The sequence below is a fragment of the Dendrobates tinctorius genome, unplaced genomic scaffold (genome assembly GCF_039654945.1).
Source record: "Dendrobates tinctorius isolate UK_male_01 unplaced genomic scaffold, ASM3965494v1 ptg000063l, whole genome shotgun sequence".
In the NCBI taxonomy this organism is placed as follows: Eukaryota; Metazoa; Chordata; class Amphibia; order Anura; family Dendrobatidae; genus Dendrobates; species Dendrobates tinctorius.
Genome location: NW_027361731.1, coordinates 16063589 through 16080234, shown reverse-complemented (window position 1 = coordinate 16080234; position 16646 = coordinate 16063589). Strand labels below are relative to the sequence as shown.

At 46.1% G+C, this 16646-nt stretch overlaps 2 protein-coding genes across 2 annotated transcripts in view; both read left to right on the top strand.

The window, feature by feature from the left end:
• Positions 1-16646, top strand: part of LOC141094243 (uncharacterized) — a 1213871-nt gene that overhangs the window by 768535 nt on the left and 428690 nt on the right. The gene's annotated exons all lie outside the window — the stretch shown is intronic.
• The window catches only part of LOC141093939 (uncharacterized), a 197074-nt gene that overhangs the window by 48645 nt on the left and 131783 nt on the right, over positions 1-16646 (top strand). Inside the window, exons 8-11 of the mRNA XM_073579620.1 lie at positions 3165-4580; positions 5970-6067; positions 6645-7042; positions 7142-7463. Coding sequence (XP_073435721.1) covers positions 3165-4580; positions 5970-6067; positions 6645-7042; positions 7142-7463 — 2234 coding nt within the window. The remainder of the gene's footprint in view (positions 1-3164; positions 4581-5969; positions 6068-6644; positions 7043-7141; positions 7464-16646) is intronic.

Genomic DNA, 16646 nt, shown 5'->3' with positions numbered 1-16646 from the left:
ATAGTCTTTTGTAGGTTTTGTGTTTTATGGCCAATGTAAACATGCATTTATGTAGTCCATGTGTATCAACTCAAACCAAGCTCAATTTTTGTGTTTTCTTCCTGGGGGCTGCATACCCAGGCCCATTTCTGTGCTCTTAGTGTCTTGTTTCTGCCTTCCTGGGGACTGCATACCCAGGCCCATATTTTTCATCCCGTACCTGTTCCCGTGTCCGTCCTTGTCTGTATAATTATGGTAGTTTACATTAATGGGATCTTTGGTCAAAACAAGTTATCACCGATCCATGGGCTCCACAGGATAGGTGATTGCTTAGGTCCAACCATTAACAACTACACCGATCAGAAGATTGAGGAAGTTTTATCGTTGATAGGACACGTTTCCCCATTTTAAAATGGAGCCGCAGGTGGGAGACAATACAAATATCTCTCCGAGGATCTGTTTATACCAAGGAATGCGACGGTCACAAGGGCGCATTCTCTGTGTCTGAAGGAGAGAAGGTTTTTCCTCTAACATAGAAGAGGATTCTTTACTTTTAGGGCAATGAGAATCTGGAATTCCTTGCCTGAGGACTCAGTCGAAGGGTTCAAGAGAGGCCTGGATGTCTTCCTGGAGCGTAACAATATTGTATCTTACAGTTATCAGGTTCTTTAGAAAGACGCAGATCTGGGGATTTATTCTAACAGATTATTTGCTGAACTGGATGGACAAATGTCTTTTTTTGGCCTTGATAACTACTGTATGTTGCTATGTCAGTGTACAGGTAATATAGTGATCACTTGTGTCATTATACACAGGAGCGCTGTATATAGTGCAGTGTACAGGTAATACAGTGATCTCCAGTGACATTATACACCGAAGCTCTGTATATAGTGTCAGTGTACAGGTAATACAGGGATCACCAGTGACATTATGTACAGAAGTTCTGTATATAGTGAACAGGTAATACAGTGATTACCGGTGACATTATACACAGGGAACTCTGTACACAGTATATAGTGCATAGTGTGCGTGTACATGTAATACACTGACTCAGCAGTGATGTCTGTATTTGAAGTCCATCACCTTCGGCTTTCTTCTTCAGCAAGCACTGACTGCTATCACTTCTTCCAACCAGGACTCGTCTCTGCAAAACATAACACACAGTCATCAATAGCTGATCGCTTCAACTGCACTTTCCTCACTTTTCTCCTGACTTCTACACTACGTCAGATGAAGAAAAAAAGCGACTTAGTGCTGCCCTGCACAATAACAGGACCTCCGTTTTGTTCCCTCGATGGAAAACAGTTTTTTAAACAGTAAATTATTTTACAGTAGTAATAATGTCCCTAATTGAACCCTAAAGAAATTATATTCTCCACTTGTTACCATAAAATAATATAGCATGTATCTCATTCTGGCCCCCAAACAGTAATTAAGTCCCTCATCCTGGTCCACTTTATTTAATAACCTCGCCCAGCCAGTCCCCCTTTATTTTATAATATGCCCCCAGATATCCATCCTGCCCCCCCAGCTATACATACTGGCCCTCATATATGTCACTTGCCCTGCCTCCCCATATATCTCCCCGGGACCACCATATATCCATCATGGTCCCATTTCCTGGCTCCCCCATATATCCTGACTTCCCTATATATATGCATCCTGCCTCCCCCCATATATATGCTTCCTGGTCTCTTGCCCTGCCATCCCACATATATCCATTCTGGCCCCCAATATATGCAACCTGGCTCCTCAATATATATATATCCTGCCCTCCCCACATATATCCATTCTGGGCCCACATATATGCATCCTGACCCCCAGATATATGCATCCTGTTCCCTTGTCCTGATCTTCCCCACCCAATCAATCCTTCCTGTCTCCCCATATATCCATCCTGGTGCCTTGTCCTGGATCCCCCATATATGCATCCTGGCCCGCCATATATATGCATCCTGTCCCCTCATATATATGCATCCAGATCGCTTGTCCTGCCCCCCACCATAAAACCATCCTGGCTCTACCATATATATACATCTTGGCTCCCCATATATCCATCGTGGACCCCCTTATATCCATCCTGGTTCCTCATGTGTATCCACCCTGGCCCCCTATGTGTATCCATCCTACAGCCCCTTGGGTATCAATCCTGTCGCCCCACTATCCATCCTGGCCCCCATAGGTATCCATCCTGGACCCCCCATGTGTATCCATCCTGCCCCCCATGTGTATCCATCCTGGCCCCCTATGTGTATAAATCCTACAGCCCCTTGGGTATCAATCCTATCCCCCCATTATCCATCATTCCCCCATGTGTATCCATCCTGACCCTCCATGTGTATCCATCCTGGCCCCCATGTATATCCATCCAGGGCCCCCCATGTGTATCCATCCTGGGCCCCCAAATATACCAACCTGGCCCCTCCCATGTGTATCCATCCTGGCCCCCCCATGTGTATACATCCTGGCCCCCCATATGTATACATCTTGTCCCCTTGTGTATCTATCCTGGCCCCTTGTCCTGGCTTCATGAACACAGAGAGAGTGAGAGAGAGAAAAAAGATTCCGCTTACCTTCCTGCGCTCCCAGCGTCGGGCGGCGTCTTCCTCCTCCTTTGCAGGTTCGGCGCGCTCATAGTAACATGGCCACCAACATAGCAGGGGCCGGCAGTGAATGTGTGCGCCCATCTCATGCGGCGCATGACACTGACGTCATACGCCAGTGACAACGGGCTCACACTCTTCATTAATCAGGACATGCGCCGCGGCCATTCAGGTAATGAAAACTGCGTGCGCGCTCCCCTGCACATACTCTACCTGCACTTTTAAAGGGCCCGCACCCCTAAAAAATGTACACTTTTTTCCTTCTCCTTCTGCCCCAAGCCAAGGGCCCATCGGGGATTTCCCTGATACCCCGCCAGGCCAGTACATCCCTACAATATACAAAAAAAGGTTGCACTCTATCATGCTAAATCATGTCAATGTGGAATATGTGAAATTTGAATAGCAATATGTCTTTGGAGTATTAGGAAAAAATATGAGACGCTTAGCATAAAATTTGGCAAAATAGGCGGGCGTGGCCTGGACATGGTGCTGGGAGGACGTGCCTTCTGAGAGCTCCTCAGTTTCTGAGCCCCTGCAGCTGAAATCTAGCACTAATTTACACATTAACCTTCCCAAATGAAGAGCAAAAGTGGCCTCAGATCCCAGGCATCACAGGAACCACCGGCGGGGACCACAAATGGAGATATTACCCGCTTCCTGGCATCCTCGGGGAGAGCGGGAAAAACTACTACCCGTGCGGCCATGATGGCTCCTGGAGCGACACCAAAAGCAGGACAAACAGGAGGGGTCCGCTCCTCTCCTGTGAACAAAGGAGGGGAGCGTAGCAGTGCAGAGCGACGCCAGTCCTCTGGAAAAGTCACCAGCCGTACCTCAATCGTGACTGGAGAAACCCATTATGGATCACTCGGGGAGAATGCTCAGCATAAGCAGGGAAAGGTGAGCGGCATGTCCCGACCCTCCCCAGATCTACAGGGGTCCCCAGAGACCTCCTTTCTGACAGGGCTCTCCCCGGGAAAGGCCAGAGAAGTTTGTAAGCAACAGCCCCATGAAGTGAGTGGGGTCTCCCATCCCCCCCTCGCCACATATTCATCACTTAAACATTCACTGTCTGCAGCAGGTCTCAGAGAGCAGGAGGGAGGAGGCAGCCATTTCGCAATTGAAGAAGCAAGCAGTGTAACCCCTTCCTCCCCAGTCCAGCAGGAGGTAACTTTGCCTCCTCAGCCCACTACTGGGGCCCTGGCTCATTTGCAAAACACCACTGAGATGCAGAATTTACAGTCCCCTAACCACGACATATCAGATATGCAGTCTGTGGACCCGATGGTGCTATCCTCAATCACTCCAGAGACACCACGAGGACTCCCATCCTGTGACATGAGCTCTGAGGTTCTATATGCCCGGTTGAATGCTATACCTACTAAATCTGACATGGAGGGTTATATCCAGCGCCTTGAAGCAGTATATAGAGGTGAAATTAGCTCACTTAAAGAGGAAGTGTCACAGCTAAAGGGTACAGTCACTACCTTGGAATCTAAAGTGGAGGATCTTGCATCTCAACTACATAACCAACATGAACTCCTAGATCATCACTCCCAGACATTCCAGCTGGTGTTTGATATGATGGAAGACTCCGAAAATAGGAACCGGAGGAATAATATTCGCATCCGTGGACTTCCGGAAACAGTGACTAATAGAAACCTGGTCCCTGCCATCCAAAACATCTTTAATTCGCTTCTAGGCAAACCTGGAGGCGATCATATTGAAATGGACAGAGCACACAGGTCCCTTGGCCCCAAAAATCCTGACTCCAACAAACCAAGAGATGTTATATGCAGAATCCACTTCTATCGACAAAAGGAAGAAATTATGCAAAGGGCCAGGGAGAAAGAGGCTATTGAATTCAATGACTCTAACATTCAGCTTATGGCAGATCTCTCTCGCCTGACCCTGGCCAAACGACGGGCGCTCAGGCCACTCCTGGAGGCTCTTCGCACTAAAGACATCAACTACTCATGGGGATACCCCTTTGAACTACAAGTACGTGGAGAAGCTGGCCCAGTGATATTGAGGACACCGGCGGACTTATCAACCTTTTCTTCTGCTCTGGATTTACCCTTGGTGCAGCTGGGAGAGTGGCCTCGACCATCACCTTTATTGTTGTGGGGAGGGGGGAGACCGCCATCGGGACCTAATAGGAAAAGGAGACGTGGCCCGAGGCACGATTATGGAGCCCAAGAAGGGGACCCTTGACTTTATTTAGATCGACTCAAGGGGAATTCTCCCCCCATTGACCCCTCGTCTCCACCTTACCTGAAGATCTCAAACTATGCTCTGTTTGGTGGAATTATACCCTGGGCTAATAAATCGGGAGCAATACAGATGTTCTGTTCCTGCTGGTGACCAGAGAAGAGCTGATAATTATTATTATTGTGCTATCTTATTACCAACTTTATATTTTCTGGTTATTATATAGTCTCCATATACTAATATGATCTGTAGATCACTTTGCGGCTCCGTTACTTACTTTAGACTGTGGTTTTGTTTCATAGCTCTCTGATATTTGTTAATAGGAACAGTTACTAACACAGTTTGCCTTTATGCCGGACTACAGTTAATCGTGTTTATGTTTAAACGTCTTATTGAATTGCTGCGGGGGCTTGGCTGAGTCTCAGTGCCCTGGTCCAGTCAGTCCCCACTTTAGGGAGTGTCTAAGGACACTACATTACAGAGTATCCTGTGTATAGTTTCCAGTTCCCAGGCTTCGTGACCTGGGAGCTGTCTTGACAGGAAAGTTTCTCCTGTCTGAAAATTTCTTGCCGTTCGTCTGTTAATATCTACTACTTGTTGGTGTTGTTGTGCGTTGTTACTTATGACCTGTGTTTTGAAACTGTTAAACTGTAAAGCGCTGCGGAATATGTTGGCGCTATATAAATAAAGATTATTATTATTATTATTATTACTTCTTTTCTCTTTCCACTTCTTCCCATCTTTCTTCTTCCCTCTTGTGTAAACCTTCCCCCTCCAACCTTTTACCAACCACTGCTGTTGCCATTCCCTCGGCTCGGGTAGCATATTGATATGGCAACTTTAAATCTGTGTTCACTGAATGTTAGGGGATTTAACACTCCTGAAAAGCGCTCCCAAGTGCTCTACCATATGCATAAGAAACATATCCATGTACTCCTGCTGCAGGAAACCCACTTCAGATCAGACCGCATACCGGCCCTTAGGAATAGGTACTACACACAGTGGTTCCATGGTACCAACCCAGAATCTAAATCAAAGGGGGTCAGTATTGCACTTCACAAATCCCTTCAGGCTCAGGTACTGGATTCTAAATTGGACCCCCATGGCAGGTTCTTATTTCTAAAATTGAAAATGGCTGCTGGTGTGTTCACTATTTCTAATTTTTATCTTCCTAATCAGGATCAGGCTCGGACATGTAGAGCATATTTGAATTGCCTCGCAACGTTCGCCGAGGGCTTGGTGATTGCCGGTGGGGACTTCAATCTTGTACTTGACAGGTCCGTGGACTCATCGTCTGGTAGGTCGTCCATACCCCCGTCCCAACTGGAGAGCCTAAAGACCAAATTAGTGGAGTCTAGACTAGTGGACGTTTGGAGACTGACTCACCCCACTACACGCGACTACACCTACTACTCAGCTATACATGACTCCTATAGTAGGATAGACTTCTTCCTGATCAGTCACAAACTATTAACATGTCACCCAGAGACTCAGATTGGACCAATGATTTGGTCAGATTATGCCTCTGTTTTGTTGTCCATACGACTACCGGACCTGGCCCCTACGGAATGGACGTGGTCGTTACACCCTGGCCTCCTTAAAGACCCCACATGCCAGACAGCAATCCGAACGGCCATCACTGACTTCATAGACTTTCACAAATCAGACCACACAGCCTTACCCTATCAGTGGGAGGCTTTAAAGGGAGTAATTAGAGGAGTGTTTATCCAACAGGGAGCGCGGTTAAAGAAAGAAAGAGCATTCGCAATCAACGATCTACTCACACGCATTCAAAAGCTGGAGCTAGATCATAAGCATACCCACAATTCCCAAACCTTGGCTGACCTCTTAAAGGCCAGGAAAGACCTTACCTCCCTGTTGGATACGGCATCAGCACGGCAAAGAGACCGTTTTCGGAGATATTTATGAATTCTCCAATAAGCCTGGTAAGGATTTAGCACAATTCCTGCACCCACGTATTCCTGTCACTTATATCCCTACCATAAAATCTAAAACTGGTAAACTATTACATCATCCAGAAGAAATCACGGCTTCCTTCAAAGAATATTACGATTCCTTATACAATCTCAGGGGGCCAATAGCTGATATGTCCCCGACTAACTTCCAGGCCAGGGTGGACGACTATGTTAACAACACCCCACTCCCTCCTCTTCCAGTGGCAGATACAGCAGCCATGGAGGAACCATTCACAGATCAGGAGATCTCAGATACTATTCAATCTATGGCTAATGGTAGGAGTCCCGGACCCGACGGGTTCCCAGCTTCCTTTTATAAATTATTTACACCTAATATAGTACCCATTATAACTAAACTATTCAATTCTATCTCAGAGACCTGTCCTTTTTCCAGACAGACCTTGGCCGCCACAATTACGGTGATACCTAAACCTGGTAAGGACCATTCGATGTGTTCAAATTATCGTCCCATCTCACTTATTAATGTTGATGTGAAGGTCTTTGCTAAGGCGTTGGCTAACAGGTTGAGCCCTCTACTTCCGGGATCCATCCATGGTGATCAGGCCGGATTCGTGCAGAAACGAGAGGCCAAAGACAACACGGTTAAAACACTACTGCTCGCATCTTATGTACGCAGACACAAGATTCCAGCTTGCCTTTTATCTATTGACGCCGAGAAGGCTTTTGATCGCCTTGGGTGGACCTTTTTACGTTCTTCATTGACACAACTGGGACTGGGGTCTACAATGCTGGGGAGAATATTCGCTTTGTACCAAAACCCCACGGCTTGTATTAGAGTCAACGGTACTCTTTCATCTTGCTTGAGCATATCTAATGGTACCAGACAGGGGTGTCCATTGTCCCCTCTGCTTTATATAATTGCCATGGAGCACCTGGCAGTTGCACTGCGGAGCGCTCCTGATATTAAGGGCATACAGATTGGCCATGATAATTTTAAACTATCAATATACGCAGATGATTTATTAATATACGTGACAAACCCTACAATTGCGTTCCCAGTGCTCATGCGAGAGTTGCTAAAATTTGGGGAGGTATCTAACTTTAAAGTTAATTACTCCAAAACAGAAGTTTTGAACATAACTCTCCCCGATGAAGAGGCCCATAGACTCCAATCTTCCTTCCCTTTTAGGTGGGAGGACAGGGCACTTAAATACCTGGGAGTTATGATTCCTAAAAACTCCAATGATCTACTCAATCTTAATTATATCCCACTCCTCCATACTACCCTAGCTGACTTGAAGAAATACAATAGACCCCAACTTTCCTGGTTTGGCCGTATTAATGCAGTCAAAATGGACATTCTTCCCCGTTTTCTTTATCTTTTCCAGACAGTCCCTATTTTTGTTCCTGATCATTTCTTTAACCGTCTCCAATCAGCAATTAACAGTTTTGTTTGGGGCGCAAGAAAACCAAGACTTGGGTTCTCCACTCTGATTAGACCTAAGTCGAGGGGTGGCATGGGTCTTCCTAATTTTAAAACATATTACCGGTCTGCTCTTCTTTCCAGACTGGTGGACTGGAGATATGGTGACCTGTATAAACAATGGGTGATCATTGAAAAGCTGATGTCCCCACATTCACTGTATTGGCTCCCTTGGACCTATGATCCTCGGAACTACACAGTTTCTGAATTCCCACCGCTCACACAAGTGGTAATAAATTTCTGGTACAAATATAGCACCAAAATGAAAATCATTAACAGACCAAGTAGATTAGGCCCCCTCTTTAATAACATAGACTTCCCTCCTGCCACGACACGGACTTCATTTCTTTGTTGGGACTCTGACGACCGGGTTAGTCTGGGCCAGGCTGCAGACAAGATTGCAGGATTCCCTGCGGTGGGGGATATGAGGACGGCCTGCCCGGGGAGATCGATACCCTGGCTTGAATTTATTCAGCTCAAGAGCTGTTTTTCAAAGATAGCTCTTGGTCTGCCGACACCATTTGAGACCCTTATGCAGCTAACGGAGGGCCCTCCTCATGTGATCTCACTCCTCTATGGCCTGATCTCTGATTTGGAATCTACAGACACGCCCCGCTTCATCACTGCATGGGAGAAAGATCTGCGGATTAACTTTTCCGATGCGGATCGCCATAAAATCTTCACCCTGACTCATAAGTTGTCTATCTCTTGTGAGTCGCAGGAGAAGAACTACAAAATCTTGACTAGATGGTATAGATGCCCTGACTTGCTGCACAAGATTTATCCGGGGGTCCCTGATTTATGCTGGAGATGCGGAGAGGACGGGGGCTCCATGCTACATGTCTGGTGGTCCTGTCGTCTGCTGAAGCCATTTTGGTCGGCGATCTTCCAGATTTTCTATATCATCTCTGGAATCAGATATGAACCATCTCCTCAGATTGTTCTCCTTTCTCTGATCCCTGGCCCATTAAAAACAATTAAAAGGGGCCTCTGGAGATTTTGCCTAATAGCAGCAAGAATGATCATACCCAGACATTGGAGATCCATGAGGGTCCCTTCTGTGATGGAATGAGTGGTGGAGATGGACAGATTGGAGCATATGGAATCACTGATGTCCCAAGATGGGGGCTCCATATCTAGACAGGGACACACTTGGTTTCCTTGGCATTCATTCAAAGAGAGTCCGGAATTTGCCAACTGGATACATAATTAGCTCCCGAGTAATTTAGATGATTTGAGTTAAATAAGTTAAATTATTTTTAACTGATGGGCTATAATCACCCCCCCCTTCTTCCTTCCCTTACCCTATATCCCCATACCTATTTTTTCCTTACTCTTACTACTATGTCTTCTCCCTCATGTCTTTCCCTTCTTTTCTCTACTTCCATACTTAAATAATGTTTAACTACCCAGATAATGGTAGCATATGGTCTATTGTATTGTACCCTTTCTTTGTTATAAAAAAACTTTAATAAATATTTTCTGAAAAAAAAAAAATTTGGCAAAATATTATCTGCCCATCAACCATCATCAAGGTGGTCTCAGTCTGATGTTGTCCCTGACCTGTGTGAATACCTCTCTAAGGCAGATGTGTGAATTCCTGGGTGAATGTGGACACCTCTGTCAGCAATGCCTGCATTTATGGGTAAGTAGGGAGCTGCTGTAATTAAAATCTCCACTTGGAGGAGGGCGGAGTGCTCGGTCAGTAAGGTAACATAAAAAAGACATACTTCCGCTACATTGATGACCTTCTAATAATCTGCAAAGGCTCAAAGGAGGAACTGATTACCTTCCACAAAAACTTCAACAAGTTCCACCCAGCCATCAAGCTCACCCTCAACTTTTCAAAATCCCAAATCCATTTTCTAGACACAACCATATACATCAAAGACAATACCGTACAAACGACTATTTACCATAAACCCACAGGACATCCGGCATACCTGAGATGGAACAGCTTTCATCCGAGACACACAAAAAAATCAATAATCTACAGTCAAGCTCTAAGGTACATTCGGATCTGTTCAGACGAGAATAGAAAACTACAACTACTATCACTTAGGAAAACATTCCTACACCAAGGATATCATCCACTTGTAATTGATTAACAGATCCACAGAGCTACAAGGATCCCAAGAAGCAGCCTCCTAGATTATAAACAGAAGGAGGATAACAGGTTGCCGCTTGTGGTCACGTACAACCCTCACATGAACATTTTAAGGAAAATTCGCGCTGACCTCCAACCCATATTCCACAGAGACCACAGACTGAAAGCAATATTCCCAGAACCACCACTGCTCTCCTACAAACAGCCTCCCAACCTAAGGAATATCCTTGTCATAAGTGCACTCGCATCACCATCAGAGACGGGCACAGTCCCCTGTAACAGTAAGAAATGCAAGACCTGCAACCACATATCACCAACAGATATAGTCCCCATACCCAACACAAATCAGGACTATAAGATCATGGACTATTTTTCATGTACATCCTCAAAAGTCGTTTACATGATACAATGTACAAGGTGCAATGGAGGGACATACATCGGGGAAACTAAACAAAAACTACAAACAAGGATGAATCTGCATAGACATACAGGCATTATTCATCAATGAGCTGGAGCCGCCTGTAGGAATACACTTCTCTAGACCTGGACACAGCTTGGCAGATCTAAAAGTCCTAATATTGAAAGGTCATTTTAATAGCGACAGAGAAAGAAAAATTTGGGAGTTCAAATTTCTAAATATGTTTCAATCTCTAACAATAGGACTGAATTTGACACCTGGATTCATGACTCATTACATGGACACAGTTCACACCTCCACAACAAGGTCTTCAGATCTCTAATAGAACACTTCCACCTCATCTACATGTATAACAAAAGCCTTAATTTGATTTCCTTGGCCTGTCTCTAGCTAGCATCACCTCATGTCCTGTTGTAATTCCTATTTAAATGTTGCTGTCTCTTCTCAGTAATTCACTTGTAATTAGCCTGATGAAGAGGCCTTTTGAGCCCGGAAAGCTTGCTTGCAAATATAATTTCTCTTTAGCCTCTAAAGGTATCACTCCTTGAATACTTTTCTCAATTTTTTGGGGGGACATAAGTATTTACATAAAAAAGACAAAAAATTGAAAACTAACTGGCACTTCCTAATGGATTGCCAGTCAGTTTTTTGTCTTCAGTCCAACCCTGCATACAGAGGACCACACCTAACGGAACCCCTCATCAATCAGGGACTTATTTATTTGTCCCTTATACTCAGGGTATGTGCACACATTGAAGATTTGTCTGCAGAATTTTCTGCACAGAATCTGCATTTCTTGCCCGAAAACGCAGGTAAAAATCCGTGCGTTTTTGATGCGTATTTGATGATTTTTTTGTGCTGATTTTCATGCGTTTTTTCCTAAGGATTTGTCTGCGTTTTTGTAAGCTAAATAAAGATATGTTATTTAACAAAAAAAAAGTTGTGATGTCATTTCTTTGTCCAACCTCTTATTTTGCATACTCCATTACACACAGATAGATAGATCTATAGATAGAAAGATAGATAGACAGAGCTATATATAGATAGATAGATTGATCTATAGAGAGATAGATTGATCTATAGAGAGATAGATAGATCTATAGATAGATACATACATGTATATAATAGGAAGGCCGTTGTTTATTAATGAACAATATGTGTAATTTAGAAAAAAAAGGTAAAAAAATGGCATGGGCTCCCACACAATTTTTCTGCGCCAGAGAGGGAAAGCCGATGACCGGAGGCAGATATTCGTAGCCTAGGAAGGGACCATGGTTATTGCCCCCCACCCCCGGCTACAAACATCTGCCCCCAGCCGCCTCAGAAATGGTGCATCTGTAAGATGCGCCAATTCCTGCACTTAGCCTCTCTCTTCCCACTGCCCTGTAGTGGTGGCATATGGGGTAATAAAGGGGTTAATGTCACCTTTGAATTGTAAGGTGACATTAAGCCTGGTTAGTAATGGAGAGGTGTCAATAAGACATCTATCCATTACTAATCCTATAGTTTTCAAGGGTTAAAAAAACACACAGCCAGAAAAAAGTCTTTTAATGAAATAAAACACTATACAGTTTTCCCATTTTATTGTACGCCTAATCAATGCGATGCCCTCGATCTCCTGAAAAAAAATAAACAAACAAATACTCCCTGTTCCAAAGTAGTCCATTTAATAATGAGTGTCCCACAACATTCTCCCCTATAGAGATGTCACATCAGGAGATGTGACCTCTCTACAGGGCCTCCAGTGACACACTGACAGGAGACAATGGCTCCTGCAGTGCATCACTGAGGTTACCTGAGTTCAGACTCTCACTTAACAGCAGGTTTGGGTTACGGGACCTCTTTCCCGGCAGTGGAGGGATACACAGCAGAGGTTTACCCTGAAATTGGACGGGAACAAACAGTTTATTTCCTGGCTTGGAGGCAGGAGCTAAAGACTGGGACCCCACAATCTCTAGTTCCAACTCAGAGGAGATCTCCGCTACCACCATCCCGGGAGGAAGAATGGAGAATGGCGGATCGGGGGGAGACACAGGCTCAAAACTACGGGACAAGGCATCAGCCTTGATGTTCTTAGAACCAAGATGGAAAGTGATACTAAACTGAAATCAGGAAAAAAAGTGACCAACGAGCTTGCCTAGGAGTCAATCTTTTCGCTGACTCAATATATGCCAAATTTTTGTGATCCCTGACCACAGTAATAGGGTGAGCTGCCCCTTCCAAAAAATGCCTCCATTCTTCGAATGCCAACTTGACTGCAAGAAGTTCTCTATTGCCTATGTCATAATTTCACTCAAGCACAGGGCTTGAGATTGGTGAATGGGACAGGTCCCTGAGACAAAACTGCTCCCACCCCCACCTCAGAAGCATCTACCTCCACAATAAAGGATTTGCATGAATCTGGCTGAACCAAAACCGGAGCGGACATAAAACATCCTTTGACGCCTGAAAGGACTCCTTGACGGTCTCCGACCACTCCTTCACATCTGCCCCCTTGGGAATGTGATCAGTAAGGGATTTCACTACTTGCGAAAACCCTTTTGTAAATTTGCGGTAATAATTGTCAAATCTCAGGAAGCGCTGAAGCCCCTTAAGATCTTGGGGTTGTACCCAATCAGCTATCACTTGCACCTTCCTGGGATCAATGTAGAAGCCCTCACAGGACACAATCAGACCCAAAAAGGACAGCTCCTGCATAAAAGACGAACACTTCTCCAACTTGGCAAAATAACTGATTATCTCAGAGTCTTTGGGGAACAGTCCATAAATGCAAATGAGTCTGCCTGTCCAGGGATAACACCAAAATATCATCCAAATACACAATGACAAAACGTCCAATAAGGTCAGCAAATACCACATTGATGAAATTTTGGAAAATAGCGGGAGCACTTGTAAGTCCAAACGACATGACCAGGTTTTCAACGAGTCCCCCGATGTGAGGAACGCCGGAGTTCCCCGGAGGTCTAACTTGGAGAACTATTTGACCCTGGACAATTGATTGCATAAATCTGGGATGAGGGGAAGAGGATAGGTGTTTCTCAACGTGATTTAGTTTAGTTCCCAAAAGTCGAGGCAAGGATGCATACCGCCATCTTTTTTCTTAACAAAAAAGAATCCCGCTGCCACAGGAGAGACGGAAGTTTGTATATGCCCCTTACGGAGAATTTCAGCAATATACTCCTTCATGGCTAAGCGTTCGGGAGCAGACAAATTAAACAGCCAGGCTTTCGGTAACTTAGCCCCTGGAAGCTGTGATGTTCAAGAGCAGACAACGTCCAAGTGTGGACCCTCTGGGTCGCGGATCTGGAGCCACTGGGCTGAGCATGCCAGGTGATGACCGACCACTATACAGGGATCATTAGGGGCAGGACCGCAGAGGTCAGAACCGCGACAGCCGGTACCAAGAGGGGTGGCTCACGGGAAACACGGATGAGTGTATCAGAACTGGGTACCAGGAACACAAAGAGAGTGTACATGATAGTGCGCAAACTACAGATAGTGCGAGACAGGTAGCCGTGAACACGTATGGCGTATAGCGAGTATTACGTCCGGAGGTATACAAAGCAGGACGCGTGCCAGGAGCACGACAGAGTACTGGATGGAGCAGCAGTCGTGCCAGGAGGTGTTACAGAGCACAGAGACAGAGAGGACCAGGAGGTACGACAGAGCAAGGGACAGGGGACAGGATACTAGAGTGTGCCAAGAGGCACTACTGAGCATGAAGCAACGAGAAAGTTCAGAGCGAGTGCTAGGAGCACCATAGAATACCAGACAGAGCAGAGGACCTGAGAACAGTGCACGGCCCGGCTGGGACTAAGCAGACCCAGCTAGGAAGCACAACAATAATCAGGCACCTCCCATAGGGGAAGGTAGCATGATATAGCACATGTCCTTGACAGGTTCCGGGTCAAATCCTAGCCAGAAAGCACATGACTACTACAGCTTCCGGGTCAGGTCCTCCATTACCATAGAGGAGACTGACCCGGAGACAGCACTGACAGGAGCACGCAAGCGCAAATATGACATGGAGGAGGAGCCCCGGGGATGAGAGCTGCGCGTGCGCACCCGACGGAGGCCCCGGAGGGACCGCCGTACCGGAGGGAGTGACATCAGGACCGAAGCCCCGCCTCCTGGTGAGCGCGGCATGACAGAAGCAATTCAATTGCACAGTCAAAGGGTCTATGTGGAGGTAAGACCTCAGCCTCGCTTTTTGAGAACTCGTCTTTAAAGTCCTATATGTACTCCAGAATAACCTCCAGACCGACAGACGACACAGAAACAGATTTGACAGGTTCAGATGTTAATTCAACATTACAACCATGGTTAACACATTTAGGTACCCATTGAACAGTCTCCCCCATTACCCAATTGATGATCGGGTTGTGGCATTGTAACCAGGGTATCCCAACACCAACCCGGCAGGCAAATCCTCCATGGCAAAACAACTTATCTTCTCCATATGATCAGAGCCCACTTTGAAGGAGAAGACCTTCGAGACATAACAAATCCCTCCTTTAGTGAGGGGAGAGAGTCAATGGCCACCACTTTCATTGGGGGTTGGAGTCTATCTGTCCCTATCTTGCATTGGGAAACCAAGTTGGGGCTGATCAAGTTGATGGACGACCCGGAATCCACAAAAGCTGTTGAAAAATAAGGACAACCGTCCACCACAAGTTCCACTTGAAGCAAAATTTTTGCAAATGAGGAAAAGTGTACCTGAGGGTCTGGATGGCCTTCTCGATTGCCACCCAGACCTAGTTGTTTCCCGCCGCCTTGGGTAGTGGAGGGCAAGAATGACAGTCCCTCCTCCAGTGTCCCAGTTTTCCACATAGAAATACAGCCATTTCTCCCCACGACGCCTTCTCTCCTTTTCTTTCAAGGTGATTGCCCCTACCTCCATGGGCTCGGAAAAAGTTGTGGCCTCATCACCACTAGGGAACAATGTAGCTTCTATTTGCATAACTCCTCTTGCCCGAAGCATGCGGTCCATGCGCACCACCTGGGTCATGGCTTCCTCCAGGGAATCAGCTGGAGGGTGGAGTGCCAGGGTATCCTTCAGACATTCGGACAAGCCTCGGCGGAACAAACACCGGAGGGCAGCATCGTCCCATGACACCTCAGTGGCCCAATGTCTGAATTCTGAGCAAGACCACTCAGCCGAGTGTTTTCCCTGACAGACACTCATCACCATATCCTCTGCCAAGTGCACCCGATCAGGCTCATCATATATGTGCCCTAAGGCTTCAAAAAATGCATTCACCGACACACTCTCAGGGGCAGTAGGAGGAAGGGAAAACACCCAAGCCTGCGGGGACCCCCTTAATAAGCACATAACGAACCCATCCCTCTGACTTTCATCTCCAGAGGAAAGCAGTCTTAATGAAAAGAAGAGTTTACAACCCTCCTTAAATACTTTAAATCCTTTTTTGCTCCCAGAAAAAAAGTCGGGCAATTTAACGGGGGTTCTGGAGACGCCAAAACAACATCTCCAGCAGTAGCCCCCTGTAACCCACAGGATAAAGCCCCATGCACAGTATCAGTCATCTGTTGCTGTGACTGGGCCAGGGCTCGCTGTTCCACATTTAGTTTTTGGAAAATCTGAGTCAGGTGTTTTACCTGCTCAGATAATGCATGCATGGGATCCATAAGCCACCCCAAATACAGGCACCCAGCACCGGGAAAAAGAAAAGTGTAGGTCAGATATGTCAGGATCCCCAGGACTGTTATACCAGACAGTGCCTGGGTCCCAATGAGTATGTGGTTATACAGGGGCTTACCCAGAATGTGGGGAGTAGCGAATCCCGGCACGACAATCGGCGTGCAGGACCTGCGGCACATGACTGTCGGGGCGGAGACAGAGGCGGAGCCAGCCACGCATCTCCCGGAGGGAGCAGCCGCTGAGAGAGTGGCC